This window comes from Peromyscus leucopus, chromosome 3 (genome assembly GCF_004664715.2).
Source record: "Peromyscus leucopus breed LL Stock chromosome 3, UCI_PerLeu_2.1, whole genome shotgun sequence".
Classification (NCBI taxonomy): domain Eukaryota; kingdom Metazoa; phylum Chordata; class Mammalia; order Rodentia; family Cricetidae; genus Peromyscus; species Peromyscus leucopus.
In genome coordinates, this window is record NC_051065.1 from 51,264,287 (window position 1) to 51,287,966 (window position 23,680).

Sequence of the window (23,680 nt, forward strand, 5' to 3'; positions counted from 1 at the left end):
GGTTTTCTTTATTAATTAGTCTTTGACGACTAAATAATTAGAGGCTTTTTGAATGAAGAAGGAAATGACTTGGCATATAGGATCCTAAATGTCTAAAGACTCTGTATCACAGACATTCATAAGTGAATCAAACCAAATGAGACAAGGAAAAGTCTGAGCAAGAGAAAGTGTGGGACCCTTATGGGTAGAAAGCTCATTGCTTCTCAGCTTACCAAGTAGGCTGGGAACAGTGGGCAAGGACTCCAGGGGAAGGGTAAGAATATCCTTCAAAACCAAAGCAGAGGGGCTGGAGAGGAGGCTCGTGGATAAGAGCTCAGGCTTCTAGAAGACTGGTTCCCATCCTCAGCACCCACATGGTGGCTCACAACCTTCTGTAACTTGAGTCCTAGGGAATCCAAAGTCATCTTCTGGCCTCTGTGGGCGCTACCTGTATGTGGTATATAGACATACATCCAAGCAAACACTCATGCACATAAAATAAAAATAAGTTAAAAAATCTCAAAGTTTAAATAAAAAATAAAGTCAGAATATAGACAATCGCTTTGCCTTCCACAACACAGTTTGCCCCAGGCATTATGAGAAGCTGGCAAAATGTTAGAGGTTTTTTTTTTTTTTTTTTTTTTTTTTTTTGTGATGAAGTTGCTTCGTTATAATTTAAAACTAGATGATAACTCCATATCTCCCTGCATGTGGAAGCTGGAATGTTGTTAGGCCAATACAAGAAAAAAAAAAAAAGGAAAAGAAAAAGTCTTTGCAAGAGCATGCCAAAAGTGGAGGCTGTGTGCACAGCCTGTCTGCTCTCCCCTGGGAGCAGCCCTCTGCTGGTAGCAGGTGCTCTGTGCCATGGGTCTTTGTACAGTCAGCTCTTTTTAATCCAGTTACTGGATCATCCCTGAGGGCCTCATAATGACAGCTTGGTATCGGCTCTTCTCAGTTTAATAAATGGAGTAGGGATACAGCATAAGGAAGATGATGTCCAAACTGAAACAAGTGACCATCCATACAAGCAATGTAGTTCTTCTAACTGATGGTGCCTCTCTTCTAAAAGGCCAAGTTCCCTAGTTAGGATTAGTAATAACCCTATAGAGCATTCGGGGAGCACCCACACTATGAGAAAAGTGAGCATGGTTTCACTGGGGTCCAAAACAATTATTTCTCATTCTCTGAAAGGGAACCAAACCCAGCACTGAGTCATTCTTCTTCAAGCTACACCCAGGGGAGCACCAGTACCTTGGGATTTCCACCACATCACTGGATGTAGCAACAGGATACTCAGGCAACAGAAGGCAGTGTGGGGATGACCACTCAGAATCCAGGTTGAGTCTGACCATCCTAAAGGGGTCATAACTGTGTCGAATGCGACTTGGTTGTCTCTACTGTGCCATGAAGTATTTCTGCTATAAATCCTTTGTCTTACCAATGCTTCCATCCCTCTCTGCCCTCGGTGTTAGAAAGGAGTCAGCTCAGGGCTGCTTCTATCCTTTGTCTCTACAGAGAAGGCAAGATCCCTAGGGGCATGTGGATGAAGAAGTGCTGGGGGAGCAGGAGGGCTTCAGGGTCCTCTTTGTACTTGTACACCACCCACCAGCATTCCTTTCACCTCTGTTCTCAGAGTCCAGAGTTTCCTATCCTGAAGCCCATTTCAAAGTTCAGATGGCCTTCTCTCCTCCCTTGTTCTTGCCCCCCAAGTAAGCTACCAGTCTAGCTGCTGCCTCCTTAGACTTCATCCTAATCCCTATCTTCTCTGTTGATTGCCTTTGGGGAAAACTGCAGCAAATGGGTATCGAGTATGAATAGCCAATCATTTTTAAAACAGTTCTAAAAGAATTGACTGTGTACCCCAGTGATGCATGTTTGGGGTGGGGACATGTTCAAGTGTGTGGTCTGGGATATGATCGGCTTGAGTCACTCCTGGAAATAGGAAGAAGGGGGGTCATGAGAGTGGGACTCCAATTGTGAGAGCTTTTGTGGTTCTTGAGCCCATCATTTTGAAAGGACTGGGAGAAAGCGATCTGTATAAGAGAGAGAGACCACAATTTGAAACTAGGGAGATGAAGACTGTGTTTCTCTTTTTCTAAGTTTCTGACTCAGCCCTCGGTGCCATACAGTGCACACTCTGCACTCAATGCCTTGTACCCACCTCAGGTTCCTAGACAGTGCCAGGGGAAGTGTCCTGAGCATCTCTCATGGGTAGGTGGAGCTAAATTCTTAATAACGCTGTGTGAAGAGCCCATTTCTTCTCAGGCTGTGGGCACTTTGCTGGCCATACTGCTGTGGTTTTGGGGTCTTTAACTTATTTTCACATAGTTCCTCCATGTTTTGTGGTGGTTGTGGTATGTGATGGAGAGATCTCCATGTTCTTGAACATAGAAGGGTTAAGAGGAGGCAGTGGCTTCTGAGATCAGGATTCCCACTCCATTGGACATAGTCTCCTATGGAAAAGATGGAACAGGAAGCTTCAGCTCCATAATAGAATTCTTTAGGAAGAGAACTGAAACTACTTATAGCTTTACCTACTATTTTTTCTCCATATTTTACAACTGGGTTCAGAGTCCTTACTTGAACTTCATAATTAGCTGGGTGAGGCTTTCTCAATTACCTCAACATAGATATTAAAAATCTTTAGCATGACTGTGTGAGATGACCTTTCTTAGAAACTTCAAGTGCTAATCCTGAAGGCCTCAGCAGGCCTTCATAGCCCAGAGTTTCATAGTTCTATGATGTGTGATTTTTAAAACTCCACAAGGACCGGTGAGGTAGTTCGCTGGGTAAAAGCTTATGCCGCCGAGCCTGATGACCTGAGCTTTATCCCTGACACCCACATGGTGCAAGGAGAAAAGCAACTCACCGAGCTGTCTTCCGCCTTCCACTTGCATGCAGCAAACCCCCCCCCCATCAACACAAATTACTGTAATACAACTTTTCAATAAAGTAAGCTAAGTATTCCCAAAATGGAAATGAATTTTGTCTCAACCTGAACTGTTACTTAGGGTGTCCCAAGTGTTGCTAAAGCTACGAGTCTGGTTTCTGAAGGCCACACCCCTGGTTTCTTGTGGGTGTGTCTCCTTTGTTTGGATCTTTTCTGTTCTCCTTTTTCCTTTTAAGGAAGCACTCTGACAGATGTTTTGGCAAAGATTGATTCTTGCAGTGAATCCTCACGGGTTTAAAATGCTCGCATGTAGTGTGATCATGGTCAGATTTCCATATTGACTAAGCAGGTAAACCCAAGTCTCCCTCTTTCTTTCATCTATTTATTGCTTTCCCGTGCTGAAGGCCTGCTTTTCTCCATTCCTCCTCATCCCTTCACTTTGAAGAAACTCTGTTTACATTCCAGGAAAGGAACGGTAGGTGGCAGTAACATTTCAACTCAAAGGGCCTTTAGGGAACTCTACACACTGAAGGATGGTATTCAGCAGGAAAAAGCAGATTGTATAAGCTAATGGTGAAATTGCTATTTTTTTTTTTAAAGCCTAATATATGTAAATGCAAGAATCTATTTCAAAAATAGTATATTTCAAACACAGCTCACACGAGGGCCATCCATGGATGTATTTGCAGTCTTCAAGGTGGAGTAGTAATGAGAAGGAAAACAAATGAGTGGATATTCACTTCTAGTGAATGTGATACCCATTTTGGGACTTTTACCTCCGTGACAATGCCCATCTCTGTGCTCCCCACCCCGACCCCACTCTCTCTCTCTCTCTCTGCCCTTCCCCTGTGTTGGAAGTGAATGTTACCTTTGAGGCCCTCTGGCTGTCCCTGAAGGGGTCTGTGACTCCTTGAATAGAGTGTGCTTGTCTCTCTCCCCTCAATGCCACTTTGTGTGGTGCTTAACTTTCATCCCAGCTCTCCTTCTCGCCTGCTCTTCCACGGTCTGCGCTTTGTTCATTGTCTTAGAGAAATGAGCATAATTAGAAGGGACAAAAGCCAACAAAGGGGGGTTTATGTAGCTGATAGAGATTCTCAGCGCAAAAACTTTTTGGTCCTGTGTTCTTTAATTATAGATGCTCTAGGGCTGGAGTGATGGTGGCAAGGTTGTCCATTAGATCGACTGGCTCACTGTTTCTCAACAAGTCCTGGGGGTGATCTCATGGAGTGGTGTTCTCTAGGGATAGGGGCCTTGGATGGATGCTCAAATGAGGAAAGCTGTTGCCTAGAGATAATCTATAGTCCGCTTTCAAAGTACGTTAAACCACACCTAGATTTCCTTGATTTAAATGGAGGTTCTTGCCCATCAGCAGGCGCCGGACACTACTAAGTGTGTGTAGCACCCTTTCACAGGGTAACAGACAAAAAACAAAGGGGGAATTTTTCCAGCAGTGAGACAGAGCTTGAAAGTGCCTGGAACGAGTATCCCATGGGAAATTGGTCTCCATTTAAGACTTCTTAGGTGTCTCACAGGGAACCAGAATACCCTCTTTAAGCATGAGAGTGACCACATCCAAATATGTCTGAAAATTCACCATGGGAACAGAGTGTTCTTGTGTGGTGGGCTTTACTACAAAAAGATTGCATTCTACCAAAGTCTGAGAAGTATAAATGAGGAGAGCCTAGGGAGATCTGAGGGCTGTGGTCAGAAAAAGGAAGAAGGAAAAAGAAAAGATGGGTAAGAACATGGAGAGTTGATAAGCCAGATAAGAAGGTTCTCCATGTATGTATTAGTGTGTGTGTGTATTGGTTTTTCCAGACAGGGTTTCTCTGTGTAACAGCCCTACCTGCCCTAGAATTTGCAGAGATCTGTCTTCCTCTGCCTCCTGAGTGCTGGGAATATAGGCACTCACTGAATAGGATGTGTAGTCACCCAGTCCTGTAGAAATCACTATAGACCTCACCTGGAGCAAAGGCATACACGAGAAAGGAATATTAATAAAATCTATGCACACAATAGCTCTCGGTGTGGGGCATGTGTGCTGTCTATTCTCTGCCTTATTCCTCCACGAGGATCTGACCACTGAGACCAGTGTACTTATTCACAGTGTGCTGAGCGTGTGTAGAAGCAGCGCAGGTGCCAGCCATATGTGGCTATTTTGTTTTCTGTTACAATTTTGCTATACTGGACACGTCTGTGAGTCTATGAATATCTAAGAGTCCTTCTACCCCATCTACAGTCTATTGGCTTAGATGAATATCTCAATATTTTCGGAATATAATTTCCACTCTGGGTCTCAGACTAGGCTCTTCATACCTATCGTGCATGTTTATTTTAAGCCCATGTCCGTGTGGTGGCCCCATTGTTCTGATGGTCTCTCAGCTATATGATGGTTTGTAAATGTTAAATATGTATCTTGGGGATGCTGGGAAGGGAGACAAGTATTATTTTGTAGCTAACTCTTTTCAAAAAGTAATAGACATATGTGGGCAGGCTCCTAGCGTTCATCCACCCTGTCCTCTTTGACATCCAGTTTCTAAGGGAGCAAATGATACATATAGCCTGAGGAAGGACCAACCAGAAAAGCCATTAAATGAAAGCTATGAGATGAGAAGAAAGCAAAACACCATGTTGAGACTTAAAACACAGAATTAAGATACTGTTATCAAAACATATAAATTTATAAATCTTACAGATTTAGAGCAACTCATGAGAGCTACCACAAATGCACAGCTCCAAAACCTATTGCAAAGCATCATTGAAGGTTATAATGACTAGAATAGTCATGACATCTATTACTTCAGCTCTAAGTTCACTGAAGGAAAATGATGAAATGGCACAAGAGGTACCACACTTTTTAAGAACATGTGCCTTTGTGAATTTAACCGTCTTTTGCTATTACATCTTGATGCTTTGTTCGTAGGAAATTGGACATGAAGTTTTCAGTGCCCTTAGGCCTTGTGGCTGACCTACATGAAAGGCAGGAAGTATTGAATGGAAGTTTGTGGATAAATGGCAGTTTAAGAATGGTCTTTGATCTTGTGCCTTATAATTGACAGAGTCTTGATACAGCACTGTCCAATACAGTAGCCAATGGTCAGAATGTGTGTTAGGTCTCATTCCCTCAGATTCCTATTGTATAGAATAATTGCGTAGCATTTAGTACAAGGATACATTGCAAAAGCATATAGTTCAGTGATCCTCAATCTGTGAGTCCCAATCCCTTTGGGGTTTGAATGACCCTTTCACAGCTTGATAACTTCCCTAGATGTGGGTTATGGACTTATGAATTGATATTCCAGTCACCAGCCTGCAAGTATTCTTTCCCTCCATTCTTGCCGTCATTATTACTATTTTCATGTTTTGATGACCGTGGACACCCTAACAGGAATAAGACCTCATGACTTTGGCCTTCCATTTTCCTGTTGACATGATTCTGAGCAGTTTTTTTTTACTTTTCTTGAGGGGGGGTGTCATTTGTGTCTTTTGAGAAATGTCGATTATGATTTTTTTTCTTGATTGATTTTTTTTGCTATAATTTTTCACTACATATTGCAAATTTTATTCCTTTTTTTTTTTTTTTTGAGCTGAGGATCGAACCCAGGGCCTTGCGTTTGCTAGGCAAGCAAGCGCTCTACCACGCAACTAAATCCCCAACCTGATTTTATTCTTTTATCAGATAGTCTGCAAATACTTCCTCACATTCTGTATGTTATCTGCTGTCTGTTGATTGTTTCCTTTGATATGCAGAATGTTTTCTGTGAGGTAGAATTCCATTTGTCTGGCTTTGCTTTTGTTTCTATTGCTTTTAAGGTTCTATTTAGAAAATGTTGTACATGCTGCTATCAGAACACTTTTTATTAATACTTTTTGTAGTAACTTTGTGATTTGGGGGCCTTACAGTTATGTCTTTAACCCATTAGTGTTGGTCTTTTAAAATACATTTTTAACTAAGCACACACTAGTTGTACATTTATGGGAAATTGTGTTGACTCATCTATAAAGAAATAATCTAATTTCACTCTTTTACATGCAGATTTCTAGTTTTCCCAGAGTCACTTACTGAAGACTGACATTTTCTCATTGGGTATCCTTGGTGCCTTTGTAGCAATTCAGTGGTGTGAACTATGTGTCTTTACTGATGATCTTTATTCTTAATCTATTCCATTTCTGGGTTTGTGCATCTGTTTATATAGAGATTACATGCTGTTTTGCTTACTATATCTTTGTAATGCATTTTTTCTCTTTCAATTTATTTTTATACATTTAAAGTAGAATTATATCACTTAACCTTACCCCTTTCTTCCAGCACCTCCTGGGTCCCTTCCCTCTATGTTAAATTGATAGCTTCTTTTTTTATTACTATTATTACATGTGTATATATGAATAAATACACAAATACAACTTGTTTGTATTTGTTGTTTGTGCTTATATGGTTTCAGGACTGGCCACGTTGTTAGATAACCAGTTAGGGGGCTCATCCATGGGAGAGGCTTAATTCTCTTTCTCTAGGCAGTTATTCATTGCCTGTGGTTCTTTATTTTGGGGTGGGGCACCCTGAAGGTTTTCCCTTTCCGTTCTAGCATGTCTGTTGGGATTGCTATTGCTCTGGTCTTGGGTATGCAGCCATGTCAAGGGGAGAGTAGTGTGTATTTTAGAGTCAGGTGGTGTGTGTGGTGCCTCCAGCTTTGTTCATTTAGATCAAGATTGTGCTGCTTCCCTGAGGCCCTTTTTGATTCTATATTAATTTTAGGACAGTGTTTACAATCTCTGTAAAGATGACTTTGGTACTTTATTTAGTAAGTAGCTCAACTTGTATTGCCATGAACATGGCATGCCTTTCTCTGTATTGCACCTTCTCCACTTTCTTCTATCAATTCTGTAGTTACACTTTTCTGTAGAAAGCCCTCTCTCTAGAGAATAAATTCAGCCCCTAAGACATCTAGAGATATTGCCTAAAGCTGCCTTCAATGCATGTTTACTTTTTAAAAAATTGCTTTAAGTATCCAAACATCTTTTGTTCTGGGATCCGTATGTCTGCACTAACTTAAATATAAACTAAAATAAAAATTATCAGAAATGTTGTGGTAATGTCCATGCTACCGCCACCCGTTCACCATGTCTGAGAGAGGGGCTGTGGGTTAAAAAATAGAGAAAAATAGAGACAAGAAACAGCGAGTCATTCGCCACAGCAGAATGCCGAATGCCGTTTATTGAAAGAGGGAGGAAACCTTAAATACAGGCTTACAGCACAATGGGAGAACCCCAGAGGGCAGAAGTTCGCTACTGATGTTTACAATCTTGCATCTAAGCTGTTAACGCCCAATATGCAGGATACACAGACAAGGAACTTCCCTTAAGCATTCAGGAGGGTGGAACCTGGGAGGGAATTAGCATAGGGAGGACATCTGGTCAAGGTTGGCAAGCAGGCAACAATGTGCTCAAAATAGGAAGACCAGGTACACAGAAAAATGGTGGAACACTTTTAAAAGTGTTTCATGTCCTGACATTTAAAATTATTTCCCTCTTATACTGCTTTTCTCTTTACTGTGACATCAGGTAGGCTCCTCTCTCTCTGTCATGCACTGGTTAAAGGGGAGGCCAGTTGAAGGCCAGGCCAGCCTGTGCGCTCTTCTGCCCCCATGGATTTCCTGGCCATTACATTCCTTTCTGTAATTCTCACAGGCTCTGGTTCCCTCCTGACTCACCACTCTGTTCATTTTTTCCATTTTCGAATATCATGCAGATTGAGTAACCATCATAACTTCACGTCCTCATCTTTTTAGTATGTTGGGCTGACTTTTCTTTTTTTTTTTTTTCTTTTGGTGGATCTATGGTGGCTTTTTGATTATTTGTGATATTTTCACTGGATAAGTTCTTCCCAGAACTTCTTGCTTGGGATAGATAATTGCAGGAGGGTTGAGTTCAGGTTGTTCATTTTCAGATGCTTTTTGGTGAGGACTGTCCTCTGGGGTTTGATCCAAGGTCTTAAGAGCTGGACATCTCAGTTCAGAGGAGGGCTTTCTGCCCTGTCTTTGTGGTATATGAAATAGATGTGTCTTTATAGCGTTTTAAAATCATGACTGTTTTCCTGAAATGTAGACCAGCTTTTACGATATTTGGTGACTCTTGTTCATATTCGGTGGTTTAGCTTATAAACATTTAGATTATTGAAAGGTGTTTTTACTGGTTTCCAGCCTCCTCGTTATTTTTCATGGGTTTCAAAGAGAATCGAGAAACAGACGTTTTTATTCTTCCTTCTTGACACGGAAGCTTGACAGGGACCCCAGAGTTTATCTTCTCTCTGTTCTCTCTGGATCATTCAAAAATGGAAACCAGAGCATGTGACTTTCAAACATGTTTTTGGTATTTATTTTAGAAAGTAAATTCCAGACAGTTGAAAATAGATTTATAGGTTCCATATGGAATGGCCCCAGCTCCCCCAGTCATGGGTTTTATCATCCCTTTGCATTTCAGCAGTACTGAGTTATTTATGTTTCTGATAATGTCTATGAAATTTCAGTTCTGGCTGTTTTATGTACCTATTGCTTCTGTCGAGAATTTTTCTCTCACTTACTTATTAATGAGCTCTTATTAATCCCGTAAAGCTGGGGCAAGATGGTTTTGACCTTTTGAGTTTGTTTTATTCTTGGGGACATGATTGATCTTTCTGCATTGTTAACCTTTTACTTCCTGCATGTTTCTTTATTGTGACACTTTTCACTATGGTATAAGCATTTATTTTTCTATGTTATGTCACTATGTTATGAGCAGGGTTTTTTATTCTTCACTGGATTATGAATTTTCTGATATTGTCCTTTGTTTCTCCATGTCTTCATGTAAGACAAACATTTGGGGCCTTGATTCACTCATTAAATCAATATGAATTAAAAGACTCGAGTATGAATGATAACAATTTATGTTTGATAAAACAGAATAATAAATTTTGAGTGTAGTCTTTGGATTATTTTGGTTTTGCTCTTATTTTTTTTTCAATTTCCTGAATTTGAATGAAATAAGAATGTAAATAGTGCCAAGCACTCAATAAAGCATAACAAAAACATATATATTCTGTAGATTATAGTAAGGATTAGTGATTAGGAAGATATAGAGAGAGACTCTACATCGTTGAGTTAGTAAATGTTAGTAATAGTTCATGTTGTGAAGGCAGCTTCTAGATCTAAGATTGCATACATGGAAGGGAATTGGAACAAGTTGAGGCCTATGTCGCTCAGACATGTCGGGGAGTAAGTGGAGAGCTTTCCTGTGTGCCTCAGCTGTCAGGCTCAGCTATCAGAAAGATGATCCATCCCTGGGATTCAACCTCTAGTTTAAAAATAACTGCTTATACTGCTCATTGTGGATATTTCTTCCCTCTTGAGCCGAGTTCTGTGAAACTTCGCATGCCCAGTCCCAGCCTAAATGGATGATGTGCTTGTCTCAGTAGTGTAATCTAGCGATGCTGTGCAGTGAAAGGTGAAAGGCTGAGTGAGGGTTGAAATACTCCATATGTCTTCAAATTCCACACGGCCAGGAGTGTGGGAGACATTCAGCCGCAGAAATTCAACATGACTAATCCTTGCAAAACACTCTGAAACAGATAGTTCGTCCTCGCTGCCTGGACATACTTCGGAATGCATCCCCATGGGACTCTCGTGGAGCCATCTGGACTTTTTCAGATTTAGTATTAAGTGCTTTGCAGAAAGAGAGAAAAGACGCTGGAGCTCCCACCTGAGACTTGCAGGAGGCCCTGGGCATGGGTTTCTCTTTGTTCTAAGTCTCTATCAGAAATTAATTATAAATATGTTTTTGCTTTACTTTTCATTAAAAAAAAATCAGAAGTGAAGATGTTTCTTTGTTACCGACTCACTTTTCATGCCTCCGGCAACTTCATTAGGCTATGCTATTTCCAATCTATGCTCTTTAGAATCACCTTTGAATTCCATTTTACCTTCTATTCAACACATTCACCACTTATTTTTCCCTGCTAAAACAGATATGGGTATCCCTATTGCTGGATGTCTTGGGCATCTTTTGGCTTTGAGGGTGCTCATTCCAAGGCTCCCTTTCTCCTAGATAGCTCAGAAGCCGACAGTTCTCCTAAATGTATCTGATTCTGAATACCAGCCTGGTGGTACTGAAATCCATTCAATTCAACAACTGTGAAGCAATATCCTGCTTTTTCTAACTATGATGTGTTTCTGCATTGCCAGGAGGCAATTACCTACAAAGACCAGTGTGTGGACAGCACAAAATCTGGAAACTTTAAGAGGCACATAAATCAATTCCAACAGGGGAGGCTTAACTGTTTCTTGGGTTAGTAATTTGTCAATTTCTGCTCATCATTCATCTAGTTTATTTGCCCCTTGGACACTCAATTTTTTCCCATCAAGTCTTGGGACTCTCTCTTTCATGTGCAGAATTCTACTTGGAAAGGCTCATGAGCCTGAAGTGGGTGAGCACTTTGCACTAATGGATGTTTACATTTTTTTCCCCATTACTACCATGCATGCAACCATTGTGTGTATTCACATAATCAAAAGCCATGTTGCTCATCAGTAGATCCAGGGAAGCAGTTGCATCCTCAAGCTGTTTAACACTGCTTCAACAATTAGTACATCTTTGAATGTGTACTCCCTTCAATGTTTCTCTCTCGTGTCTCAGGAATATCAATGATAGATTACGTAGCTACATTTGCTAGTATCTTCACTTGTCATGGGTTGCCACCCTAATGACTGTGATGGACCAGCTTTTAAGAGAAAAGGATGCAGCATATCTAGAGGAAGCATGGGGTTTCTTCCTTTTACCTTCTAGCTTCCAAGAATTCTACAACATGTGTTGCTCATCAGTCAATACTTCATATTCAAGATGGTATTGTTCCTTGTCAAGATATCTCACTTGGGTGTCAACTGAGGAGGAAGTATTTTTATGGTTGACATGATGTTCCATTTGAAAACTATTATAATTGAAGCTAAACTTACAGGTGATATATAAAAGTTATTGGTTAATTAAATTTGTGAGGCTCCAACAGTTTTTTGTCTCATTCTGATTCTCATAGATTTGGTGATATTAGGCCATCACACAGAAGATCTGTCTTAAGCTCATACAGAGTTTGGAAACAAAAACTAATGATAATGGTACATTCATTTTTACTTCTGTTCCATTTTAAAAATATCCAAGCACATTCCTTTATGCATAAAATTTAGCTCATGTTTGTGTTCCCGGCATTTATTTTAAATGTTTGATAACATTTCAATACATTCTCATTCTTTCTAGATAAGTTCAGACTTAATTAAATTTATTGTAGCCCTGTGACACCATGCCAAGCTGCTGACATTATAGTAACCCATAATATTACTCAACCAATCCAGACAATATGGATGTTGTATTAACTAGAATATGCCTTTTAACAAGTACATTAATTGTATTACCTGCTAAACTCAGTTTCTCCTTAACTGACTTTTTCTTAGGATTTTTAAAATTATTTTTTATTTTATGTGTTTGAGTGTTTTGCCTGCATGTATGTATGTGTACCATGTGTGTGCTTGGTAGTCATGGAGGCCATAAGGTGTCAGATCACCTGGAACTAGGTTTAAGGATGGCTGTGAGCTACCATGCAGATGCCGGGAACCAAACCTGGGTCTTCTGCAGGAATAGCAAGTGCTCTTAACCACCGAACCATCTTTCCAGCCCCGCCTTAACTGAATTTTCACTATATAATTTCTGTAAAATTATTTATACTAATTGTTATCATTGTTTATAAAATATTTACCATGTTTATATTATCTTTTTTAGGTCACCAGTCTCTTCAGAAGATCATGGTAAGAATATGTCATTTTTATACTAAATTATGCACTCAGAATTTATCCCTGGTCCTTATACTTCACTGTCAGAGCAGAAAATTATTAAGAAAGTCTCTCTAAGATGTTGATCCTGTAGTTTTTTTTTTTTTTAATGTGACATGTTAAACACTTTTAAAAACATGATCCACAGAAGCCGAGTTTGATAGTTGGTATTATTTTCAAATCTTTTGTAACCATTTTGGTTGACAGGCATTATGACATTTAATGTCTTCTGCCTGATTCCGTCCAACCATCATAATGGTCATATAATTTTTTATGTAAGCATGTATTTTCTGTGAGTCTGATTTTCACCTCTACAATGAGGAGGTGTTATAGGAGCTACCTCCCAAGTCCCTTCCAAACATTGGCAGAGTGCCTTAAATCTGAAATGGAGCTGCTCGGCAAGTAAGCAAGCTGTTACTCAGTCAGGGTGAATTATTCTATCTAAGAGACAGCTGCATCACTCAAAGGACAAAACATCTAATTATGTCATCTCTAACCTTTGATCACTTATTCCTACAGTCACTCAAAATTGTTCGTCAGGTGGCTGTAATGGGTTCATCATATCATAGGATGATGCTTCACAAATATTGGTATTCAGGTTTAGCTGAGGGCTTGTTGATGTCTTTCTTGGACTTTTGAGATTATCCCATCAACATAACCCACACCTGTATGTAGATGTATCCAATCGTCTTTTTAAAATAAAAAACAGAGAGCCAATGTAAAAGAGAGAAAGCCGAGAGGTCAGAGCTCAGAGATAAAATCTTACCTTCTGCAGTGCTCCTAGCTTCCCCGAGAGAGCTACTTCCTGTTTGTCTGTGTTTAAATAGTCTTTCTGTTCTGCCTTCTCATTGGTTCTAAACCCAACCACATGACTGCCTCATCACTGCCTATAAGTACCGCCCTCCAGGTCTTAAAGGCATATGTCTCCAATACTGGCTGTATCCCTGAACACACAGAAATCTACCTAGCTCTTCTAACCATCACGCTCTTGCTATGGCTCTAATAGCTCTGACCCCAGGGCAACTTTATTTATTAACATAAAATTAAAATTACATTTCAGTACAAATAAAATATCACCATACCTGTAGATCACCGCTGTTCAGTTTCCTGAGTGTATGTAGCTCCTTTCACATATAGCATGGACACTTTGCAACAGATCAAAAATTGTGGTTAGCTTTTTAATACTGCATTTTAAAACAAGGTCTAGTAGGCGCTAAGGATGGGATCTCCATTGTCCCCTACTGCTCATTGTCTTAGCCCCTCTTTTCCCATTTCCCTGTCAATAGGCCTTACTCCAGGCATGTGACTCGGTATCTCGTTTCGGTCTCTCCCACCCTTTTTAAAATTTTTATCTGTTTATTGCATCTCCTGATTTCATTCTTGCTATTCCCTAGAGGGGAATGACTCTTCCTTCTTGTCATATAGATTGTTTCTGCTCACCGTTTTCTCATCTTTTGTGAAAGCTTTCTGGTCCACTTATAGTGACATGTGTTTTCCTAAGTGGAACACACTAGTCTGATACTTTCCTTAGCTGACTTTTGAGACTGAATTTCTTTTGATATAGTGTCCAACAAAAAGCAAACATTAAAAATGTATTTATTGAGTGAATGAATTAAGGAAATGGAGAGGGAGTTTTAGGCCATCTCTCCTGCTGCTACATTATAAAAATCTGTCCTAATATTGGAACAAAGTTGTATCACATTCTCTGAAGAATTGTAGGAAAAATTATGTTCGAGGCCCATTAAGTGTGAATTAGGTAATCAGCCACCTAATGGTAAACCATTATCACATGCTATTTTGCTGATTGTTGCTGGTATGAATAGGATTTTGATTGTATATTTATAAGTCCTTCAGCTTCCATGTCCAAATGAGAAATGAGAAATGTGTGTTTGCCTTTATTTTGAACTATTTTTACCCTTAGTAACCTCTGGTTGCTTTTGTCTTCCTATCCATAAGAGTACATTCTCTATTCACAAGGGGTAGGGAATTCTAAATTAAAGTTCTGCAATCCACTAGGACTTTTTAAGGGTTTAGAGGAGATCTCTTGGCATATGTCAGGGTCCTTTGAAGATCTGAAAGGTGATCCCTGCCCAAATAACTTGCTCTTAGTATTTTAATAACTATTAAATGTGATTAGTTGAGGAACTACTATGCAAGTTTGATGAGTATTGTATTTTGGTGAATTCAAAAATGCATTATATATTTATGCTTCTTTGTCTCCTGCAACTTGTAAAAATAGTTTAAGCATGCGTGCTGATTTACCTATGCTGTCAAATTATTCATTATTTACTAGTCTGTGCATCCTTAGGGAAATATTTTCATGTGTTTCTTTGTTACTGTGATTTTCTATCTAGTCCACACTGTATGTTTTCTTACCTTTATACATTTTAGGAATTACTATTTACTGTGGCCATCATAAAACATCTTCAGTGTCACACCACCCCTCTTGCATAACATTTGTCTGCTGGAATGACACTGCAATGCATCTGTAAGAGAGGTGAATCAGGTTTTCCCAATTTATTCTAAAAGAATGGAGGCACATTGGCAAATGGATTGTGAAACCAGAATATAAAAGCCTGTGCCTCTCACTGTTCTCTTTTGTTCCCTGTCCACCAGTAATCCCACTTCCTTCAGCAACAGCTGCTCCCTTCAGCTATTTCTGAAACAGAATTCATTCTTGGAGAAATCTAACTTAGAAAGTCCCCTAGCTCTGCTATTTCCCATCCTTCTAGGTGCCCTTCAGAGACCATGTGGGTGCAGCTACTTCTCTCCTCTTTGGTCTGCTTGTCTGTGCACTGGGGCTCTTTGTATCTGCTCTATGCATCTTCTGCAGAAATGACCTTTCAGTTTGTTACAGACGCCCAAACACCATGTTGTGATGTTCCTCCATGCAGGCAGTGTGAGAGGAAATGTAGATCGGCTGATGTTTGCTCCACATAGCATGGAGATTAAGCGTGTTGGCATAGGTACACAACCCCAGCTACTCTGGAGGCAGAGGCAGGAAAGTTACAATTTGGGGGCCAGCACAGAAAATTTAATGATTTTTTTTGGTCAAAACAAATAAATAAACAACAACAACAAAACACAAGAAAAGTTTAAAAATATAGTGATCATCAGAGAGAAATCTGCTTCTTTTAACTTTATCTATAAACATTAACTTTTCACGGGAAACCTATATTTTTATATCAGACCAAGGAAGAACAAAATGTTAAAACATAATCTGACTTGTAGTCTTCAAGTAAAGAAGAGGTTGGGATTAGATGAGTGGTCATGTAAGATTGCCAACACCAAGCATAGATGACACATACATTATTTTTATGTTCATAACACAGTATCAGGGTCTTAGAGAATAGAAGATAAAATGTATTTCACACTTACTCAGAACTGTGCTAACACACTTTAACTGCATTATCCCATTTCATTATTAATAGTTAACAGCCTACAGGGCATGCATCATCCTAACTTTATGGCTGGGGACACAAGTCTTTAAATAACTGGCTTAATATCACATAGCCACTAAGTGGGAGAGTTAATTTAAACCCAGATTCAATGTCCAAAATATCCTTTTTTTTTTCTTTAACTTCACCACATTTTTGGGAAAACAAAGAAATGATTGTCAGCATTAAGGTAAATTGACAGAGTTATTGAGAAGGGAGGAAAGTCCCTTCCCCCTAACAAGAGTTTATTTACTGCTGTGTAAGTAATTTCTTTTTAATGACAAAAGAAAACTGAATAAAAAATAACAACTTCTCCCTCCTGCTGGGAATGATTTGTCCCTGTAGAAAAAGTGAAATACCGATGTCACATTTTCTCATAATTAGTTAGCTGAGTGAAACCGCTGCTTCAGGGAAGCCTGCCATGTGAATCCCAGGGGGAGCATTACATTTTAATGCAACATCTGGAAGCTGGAGTCCCAGTCCGTCAGAAGATAAGCCTGGCAGTGATTGATGGTCCTGTCCTCTGAGTTTCCTCTCCATTTAGTGCCTCACACTTCATCATTTCAGTTGCTGCCGGCGTCACCTCCTCCAGTCCAGGCAGCTTCTCAAGTCCTAAGCTCTTGGGTCCTTTTTCGCATGTTGATTTTTCTGGAGGCCACACGGAGGTTGCACATGTTGATTTTCCAAGCCTCTTAGAATGCTGTTCTTTAAGCCACTACCTGTGTGAGCATACTGAAGGGCACTTTCCAATGCATGTCTGTCCTGGTACGGAAGAGGGGAGAATCTTTGCCAGCTATACATCTGACAGAGGATTAATATTCAGAATATATAAAGAACTAAAAAGTGTATCAGAGAATTTTTAAAAGAAAGAAATTACTCATTCAAAAATGGACCTGGGACCTGAACAGAGGATTCACAAAAGAAGAAAAAAAAAGTGGTACACCATAAAAAGCACCACTAGATTCTTAAAAGAACACCAATAAGCTACTTGATTCCACAATAGCATCTGAGTGGCCACCCCTGTTACACACACACACACACACACACACACACACACACACACACACAGAGAGAGAGAGAGAGAGAGAGAGAGAGAGAGAGAGAGAGAGAGAGAGAGAGAGAGAGCACCAGCCCCTATGATCACTTTTGTGCTGCTACAGTAAACAGCAGACAAGAATGGCAGTGACCAATCTGTAAAATGTAGTGACCGTGGTCGTCAGTATCAGATTTGTGGGCCAGGCTTGGAGTTGACTGTACTTCATAGTATTGCCAATAACACACATTGTTGTATGGTACAAAACTCTTTGAGATATTAAACTCTATCCCTTGTTAACACATTTTTCTGGGTTTTGATTTTTGTTTTTAATTTTACATTTATTATTTGTGTATGTGTGCGTGTATGCATGTGTGCATATCTGCATGCTGCAAGGCACACGTGGAGGCCAGAGAACAACTTGCAGGAAGGAGTCATTTCTTTTCTTCTACTTTGTGGGTTTCAGGGGTTAAACTCAGGTTGTCAGGCTGGACCATGGGTGTCTCTACCTGCTAAACCATCTCATGAATCCATAACTCATTTCTCTTTTCTTTGTATGTGTGGTACTGTGAATGAACACAGGGCCTCTATGTGTTCTAGGCAAGTACCCCCACCACAAACTGTATTCCCTGCCCTGTTTTTACATCCTATTTTGCCCAAGTTGGCCTTGAACTGACTCTATTCGTCCAGGTAGGCATGAAACTACAGTCCTTCTGTCTCGGCCTGCTGAGCAACTAGGATGCCAGGACTGTGCTACTGGGCTTGATCCTTTTTCTAACATGAATATAAACATATGTTTATATACTAAAATAGTTAACATATATAAAATCTAGCCGCTTACTTCAAATAATAACTAAAGCAACCATTGTGAGCCATTTCCCAGATCAAAAAATGAAACATGTATAACTTGAGAGCTTCAGGTTATCTGCCTTGTTGACTATATTGACTTCCCCAACCTTTCAGAGTAATTCTATTTTCCTCTTTGTCAGTCATATCGTTGCTTTTTTATTTTACTACATATATGCGTACCCCACATGTGAATTTATGTGTAATTGTATATACATACATGTGTAATGCAGTTTTGCCCATTTTAAATCTTCACAAAATCAATCAGGCTGTATATTTTTCTGTGATTTGGTTTGAACCTTTGCATTTTTAAAAATATTTTATTTGCTCTTTGAAATGTTCTGTGCCCTTATATAATGTGTTTTGAGCATACCCACTCACCACTACCCACTTCTTAGTACTCTCCACTATTCCCCTCCCAACTTCATGTCCTCTTCCTTTATATTGTTATTAATATAATTAATAATTATGAGTGCAGTTAATTAGTGCTGGCCGTGGGTGTGTGGGTATGTGACCATCCAGTGAGCTATGGACAATACAACAGCAGCCATGTTCTCCCTCCCTTAGAGGATGCCATCAACTGAGGACAGCTTCTCTGCTAAAAGCTAAAGGTGGGGTTCCTGGAGCCCCTCTCCTATCAAGGATAGTATGTTTATTGGCTGGATTTTGTGCAGGCTTTGTGTAGGTAACCACAGCTGCTATGAGCTATTATATGCAGCCTCTGTGTGGTCTCCAGAACACTACATTTCCAAGTTCTCTTTCCCATCCTCCAGCTCTTACACTCTTTCTGCCCCTTCTTCCAAAATGTCTCCTGAGGCTTAGAAAGAAGGAAGAAGGTTGATAGAGATGATCCATCCACAGCTGACCACTCATGGTCACTCATACTCAGCAGCTTGACTCTATATACCACTACCAACTGCAAGAAGAAACTTCTCTCAGCAAAGTTGAGAGCAGCTGAATCTGTGAGTACAAACATAAATATGTAGAAGACATGACCACTTAACAAGACAGTAGGGATAGATTACCCCCCAGGGCTCTATAATCTTCCAGTCATGGGTTTTATAAGTTGAATCAGATTGTATACACTTTTGTGATTTACCTTTGATGAGTGTCATATTTATCTTGCTCATTTGTCACGTGTTATAATGTTCTATCATATGAACACATAGCAATTTGTAAGTATAATCTGCCATTGATAAATGCTTATACAGGTGCTCGTTTTGGCAGCACATACATACTAAAATTGGAATGATAAATGCTTAAACACACTACAAGAGTTTTAGTTTGAAAAAATACTACCACTATGGATGTCTTTTTCTACGACTTCTTCTGGTGTCCTTGTGTGAGAATTACTCTAATATTTAAGCCTCTCCATGCCAGTGCCTTAGTTGGGTGGTAGGCTGTACACATCTCCAGCTTTTCCGGTAAATAGTGTAAGTGGTCCTTCAAACATTCACTCTCAGCTGCAGTGGAGAAGATTCTCCATTGCTCAACCCAGCTGATCCTTGACGTTAGTGGATTAAAAAATAGCTGCCAGTCTGATGGTAGTGTGACCTTGTAGCTTGTGATAGAACACATTTGTGTTCAGTATTTACACATTTGTGGAACATCTTTTCATGTATTTATAGGCCACTTGTGTTTATTCATCTATGAAATGCTTTATTTTGTTATTGGCCCAACTGCTCTCCCTTTGGGTATTCTGTATTTTAATGATTCCAAAAACATATTTTTGTATGCTATGGATACATTTTTCCTTCTCTCTGTTATAAATTTTCTTCAGCTTGTGGGTTACATTTGAAAGTTCCTTTGGGTTTCGTCCAATAGACAGATGTTTATTATTTTAAAATATTTCAAATTATTAGTATTTTCCTGTAGTTGATGTCTTTGGGATGTTTTAAAGACTTGTGTAACACAAAGTTGAAATCCTTATTACATTCTAAAATAAGAAAAAACATAGCTGCATTCTTTATTGATTTTGTGGTTTGGTAAGAAATAAAGATGCATTTTTGCTTTATTTTATTGCTTGAGAATTAATATAAGCATATAATGTGTTTTGATCAAACCCACTCTTCTCCAATTCCTCCAGTGCCCTACCACAGTTTCTCTCTCAGACATTCATGTATTCACTTTAAAGTCCATGGGGTCCACTTAGTGCCGTCAGTGTGTTCATATCCCTTTACTGGAGCGTGGGTAGCCTATTGGGGAGGGGTTCATGGGTTAGACCACCTATTTCATTTATTATCTACTTTCTTCACTGTTTTATAAAGTCTGTTCTGTCTTTTTGTTTGTCTTTTTTCAATTTTTATTTTAATTTACATTTTCTTACCTGCTTTTTAAAAGTAGAATGATTTTTATTAGATATAGATTAATTTACATAGCAAAATTATAAGCACACATACAGTTTAAATACATCTCTAAAATAAAAACTATGGAGAATTCAAAGATGAAATTATAAACCAACCCACATAAATATAGGATTGGTAAGATGACATAAAATTATATGAACAAAAAGTTATATACATTATATATATTATATAATGTATATATATATACATTATAATCAAAGGGCTCAGTTATCATAGAATACTTTTTCAGCTGGTCACAGAGAAATTATTATTACTATCATAAATTTTTTTTTTCATTTTGTTGGTTATTTCATGCATGTGTACTATATTTACATCATTTTCATCCCTCCTTCTCCCCCAAATCCTCCCTGTTCCTTCCCACTCCCTCTCAAATTTATAACCTCTTCTTTCTTTAATTGTTGTTATATATGTGTGTATCTGTGTGTATAAATACACACATTGTATATATGTATATACATACACATATAATATAAATACAACCTGCTGAGTCTATTTACTTGTATGTGTTTACAGCTGACTGCTTAGGGTGAGATAGCCCATCAAGTGACTCATCCTTGTAGAAGACTGAATCTCTCAGCATCTACTAATTGCCTTCACTAATCACTAATTGTCTTCACCTAGGAGTGGGGCTTTGTAGAGTTCCCCCATCCATGTTGGCACATCAGTGAGTGCTGTCATTGTGTGGGTCTTAGGAGACTGTATCATTGAGATTTTTGTGGGTGCAGGCGACATCGCATCTCACAATAGCCTAGTCCTCTAGTTCTTACAATCTTTCTGTCCTTTCTGTGATATTTCCTTAGCTTTAGGGATTGAGATGTGGATAGATCAATGGGGTTGAGTACTCCATAGTCTATGCATAGTTCTATGCATTTTGACCAGTTGTGCATTTTTTGGAATGATCTCCATCAGTTGCAAAGAGAAGTTTCTTTGGTGATGAATGAGAGCTAAACTCAACTGTGGGTATTAAGATAAGTATTAAGAATGCATTTAGAGGGGCTGGAGAGATGGCTCAGAGGTTAAGAGCATTGGCTGCTCTTCCAGAGGTCCTGAGTTCAATTCCCAGCAACCACATGGTAGTTCACAACCATCTGTAATGAGATCTGGTGCCTTCTTCCGGCATGCAAGCACACATGCAGGCAGAACACTGTATACATAATAAAAATAAATAAATCTTTAAAAAAAGAATAAATTTAGATATTATACTTGTTTGAGAACATAGCAGTAATAGGGTCCATGATCTCACCAGCCCCAGGTAATTGGCTAAGTTTACAGTACCAGGCATAGATTTTTTCCTATTTCATAGATTTTAAGTCTAATTAGATAGCTGTTGGTTAATCACAGGAAATAAATGCCAATGTTGTAATAGATTTTCTCATTTGTTTTATTGAGCAATATGTCTGTTACTTTTTATAAGGCTTATTTATATTATTTACATGAGTATTTTGTCTTCATGTATTTATGCACACTACATGGGAGCCCAGTGCCTGTCAGAGGACAACAGAGGATGTCTGATCCTGTGGAACTGGAGTTAGACACTTGTGAGTTGCCAGGTGGGTGCTGGGAACTGAACCTGGGTCCTCAGCACTCTTAACTGCTGAGTCATCCCTCCAACCCCAGCACAACTGTTCTTATACCAAAAACACACTATTTTAATTGTTCTGACACTGTTAAAGATCCTAAAGCCTGAGAGAGGATAAACTTACAGATTTGTTCAGAGTGACTTAGTCATAGTAGCCTTTTCTGTTTATATAAAATTTAAAAGCAGTTTGTCATATTCTGTATTAGAATGTCATGAATAGTCTGGAGAGATGGCTTGGCTCAGTAGTTAAGAGTGAGTGCTGCTCTTTCAGAGGACCTGAGCTAGGATCCCAGCCTCCACATCACCTGGATCACACTGCATGCAACTTCAGCCCCAGGAGATCCAGCATCTTCTTCTGGCTTTCACAGTCACCTGCACACAAATCACACGTACAAATACAAATAAATCTTCAATTTTTTTTCATGAATATCACATGAGTTTATTAAACAGCATGGAGAAGAGTAATGTCTTTATGGCAAAAAGCCTTCGGTTCCTAGTTGTATCTCTTTACATTTAATTGGGTATCAATAGTATTTTATAGTTTCATCATCTTCTGTTCAGCATATTTCTAGGCATTTTATGTCATTAATGACGACACTTCATTTCATGTGTTGTGATTTTAAAATTACGTTTTCTACATTTTTTTTTCCTGGCATACTGCAGTGAGGTTAACTTTTAAAAGCTTGTGTTTGTATCAAGATTCCTGTTAACCATTAACTTGATAAAGTTTACAGGGCCTTGATCTGGAGAAATAATTCTGTATAGGTAACATCATCAACAAATACTGAGGACTTCACTTTACTCTCTCCTCTCATTATGCATGTTCTTTTCTGTTCCTATTCACATGGATGCAGAACTGAATAGATGTCAGTACAGTCAGCATCACTGCTGATCTCATGGTGCCAAGATGAATGCCATCTGTAATTTCTATTAAGTTGACACTTTAATGCTTGGCAATTGACTGTAGATATTTTGTCTTTTTTTTTATCTTCATTTTCAAATTTGACATACAATGAATTTCATTCAGTATTCTTTTCTTCATCTTGTTTATATTCCTTCACCTGTTACCATAATGCATCTCAGTATTTGGTTTTTCCAGTGGAAACCTCTATCATATTCATGAGAAGAACTCAAATTGGTTATCACATTTATCTCCTTTACATAGTGTTAGATGTCATTTACTAGTAATTTATCTGACATCTGTGTTCATGGGTATGATTGGCCTTTTAATTTTTTTTCATTTTTCCTGTTTCTGTTTATTAGTGACTATATGCTACTCCTTGTTCTATCAAATGAATGAAAAATGCATTCTCTTTTTCTAACCTCTGAGATGCTTCACCAAACCCTCGAGCCATCTATTTGTGGAAGACCTGACTTGTCCTCCCATTTGTATTTCACAGATAAGGAAACTAAGACAAAAACCTAGTGAGTGGATTGTCTGAGATCCCAGATGTAGTTCATGAGGGTTAGAACAAGGATGCAGACTCAGGCCATCAGGATCCAGGACTGACTCTGAATCAACCCTCTGTCCAGTGGCTCAGCAGCATGTCATTTCTCTTGGGCTTGCATCATCGCGATTCTGTTTCTCTAAAATTGAGGCATTAAAGTTCATGTTTGGTGGGAACTGAACTTTAAAGATGAAGAAGTGCTCATTTTCATGGCACTTGGCCTTGAAGAAAATCCATTTTTTCCCATTCCCATAGTT

General features: G+C 39.1%; 1 protein-coding gene across 10 annotated transcripts in view; it reads left to right on the plus strand.

Moving 5' to 3' along the window:
• Dgki (diacylglycerol kinase iota) overlaps positions 1-23,680 on the plus strand; it is a 471,870-nt gene that overhangs the window by 401,125 nt on the left and 47,065 nt on the right. For all 10 annotated transcript variants that reach the window (XM_028866082.2, XM_028866077.2, XM_037203652.1 and 7 more), the window contains one exon: positions 12,665-12,690. In XM_028866082.2, the coding sequence (XP_028721915.1) occupies positions 12,665-12,690 (26 nt within the window). The remainder of the gene's footprint in view (positions 1-12,664; positions 12,691-23,680) is intronic.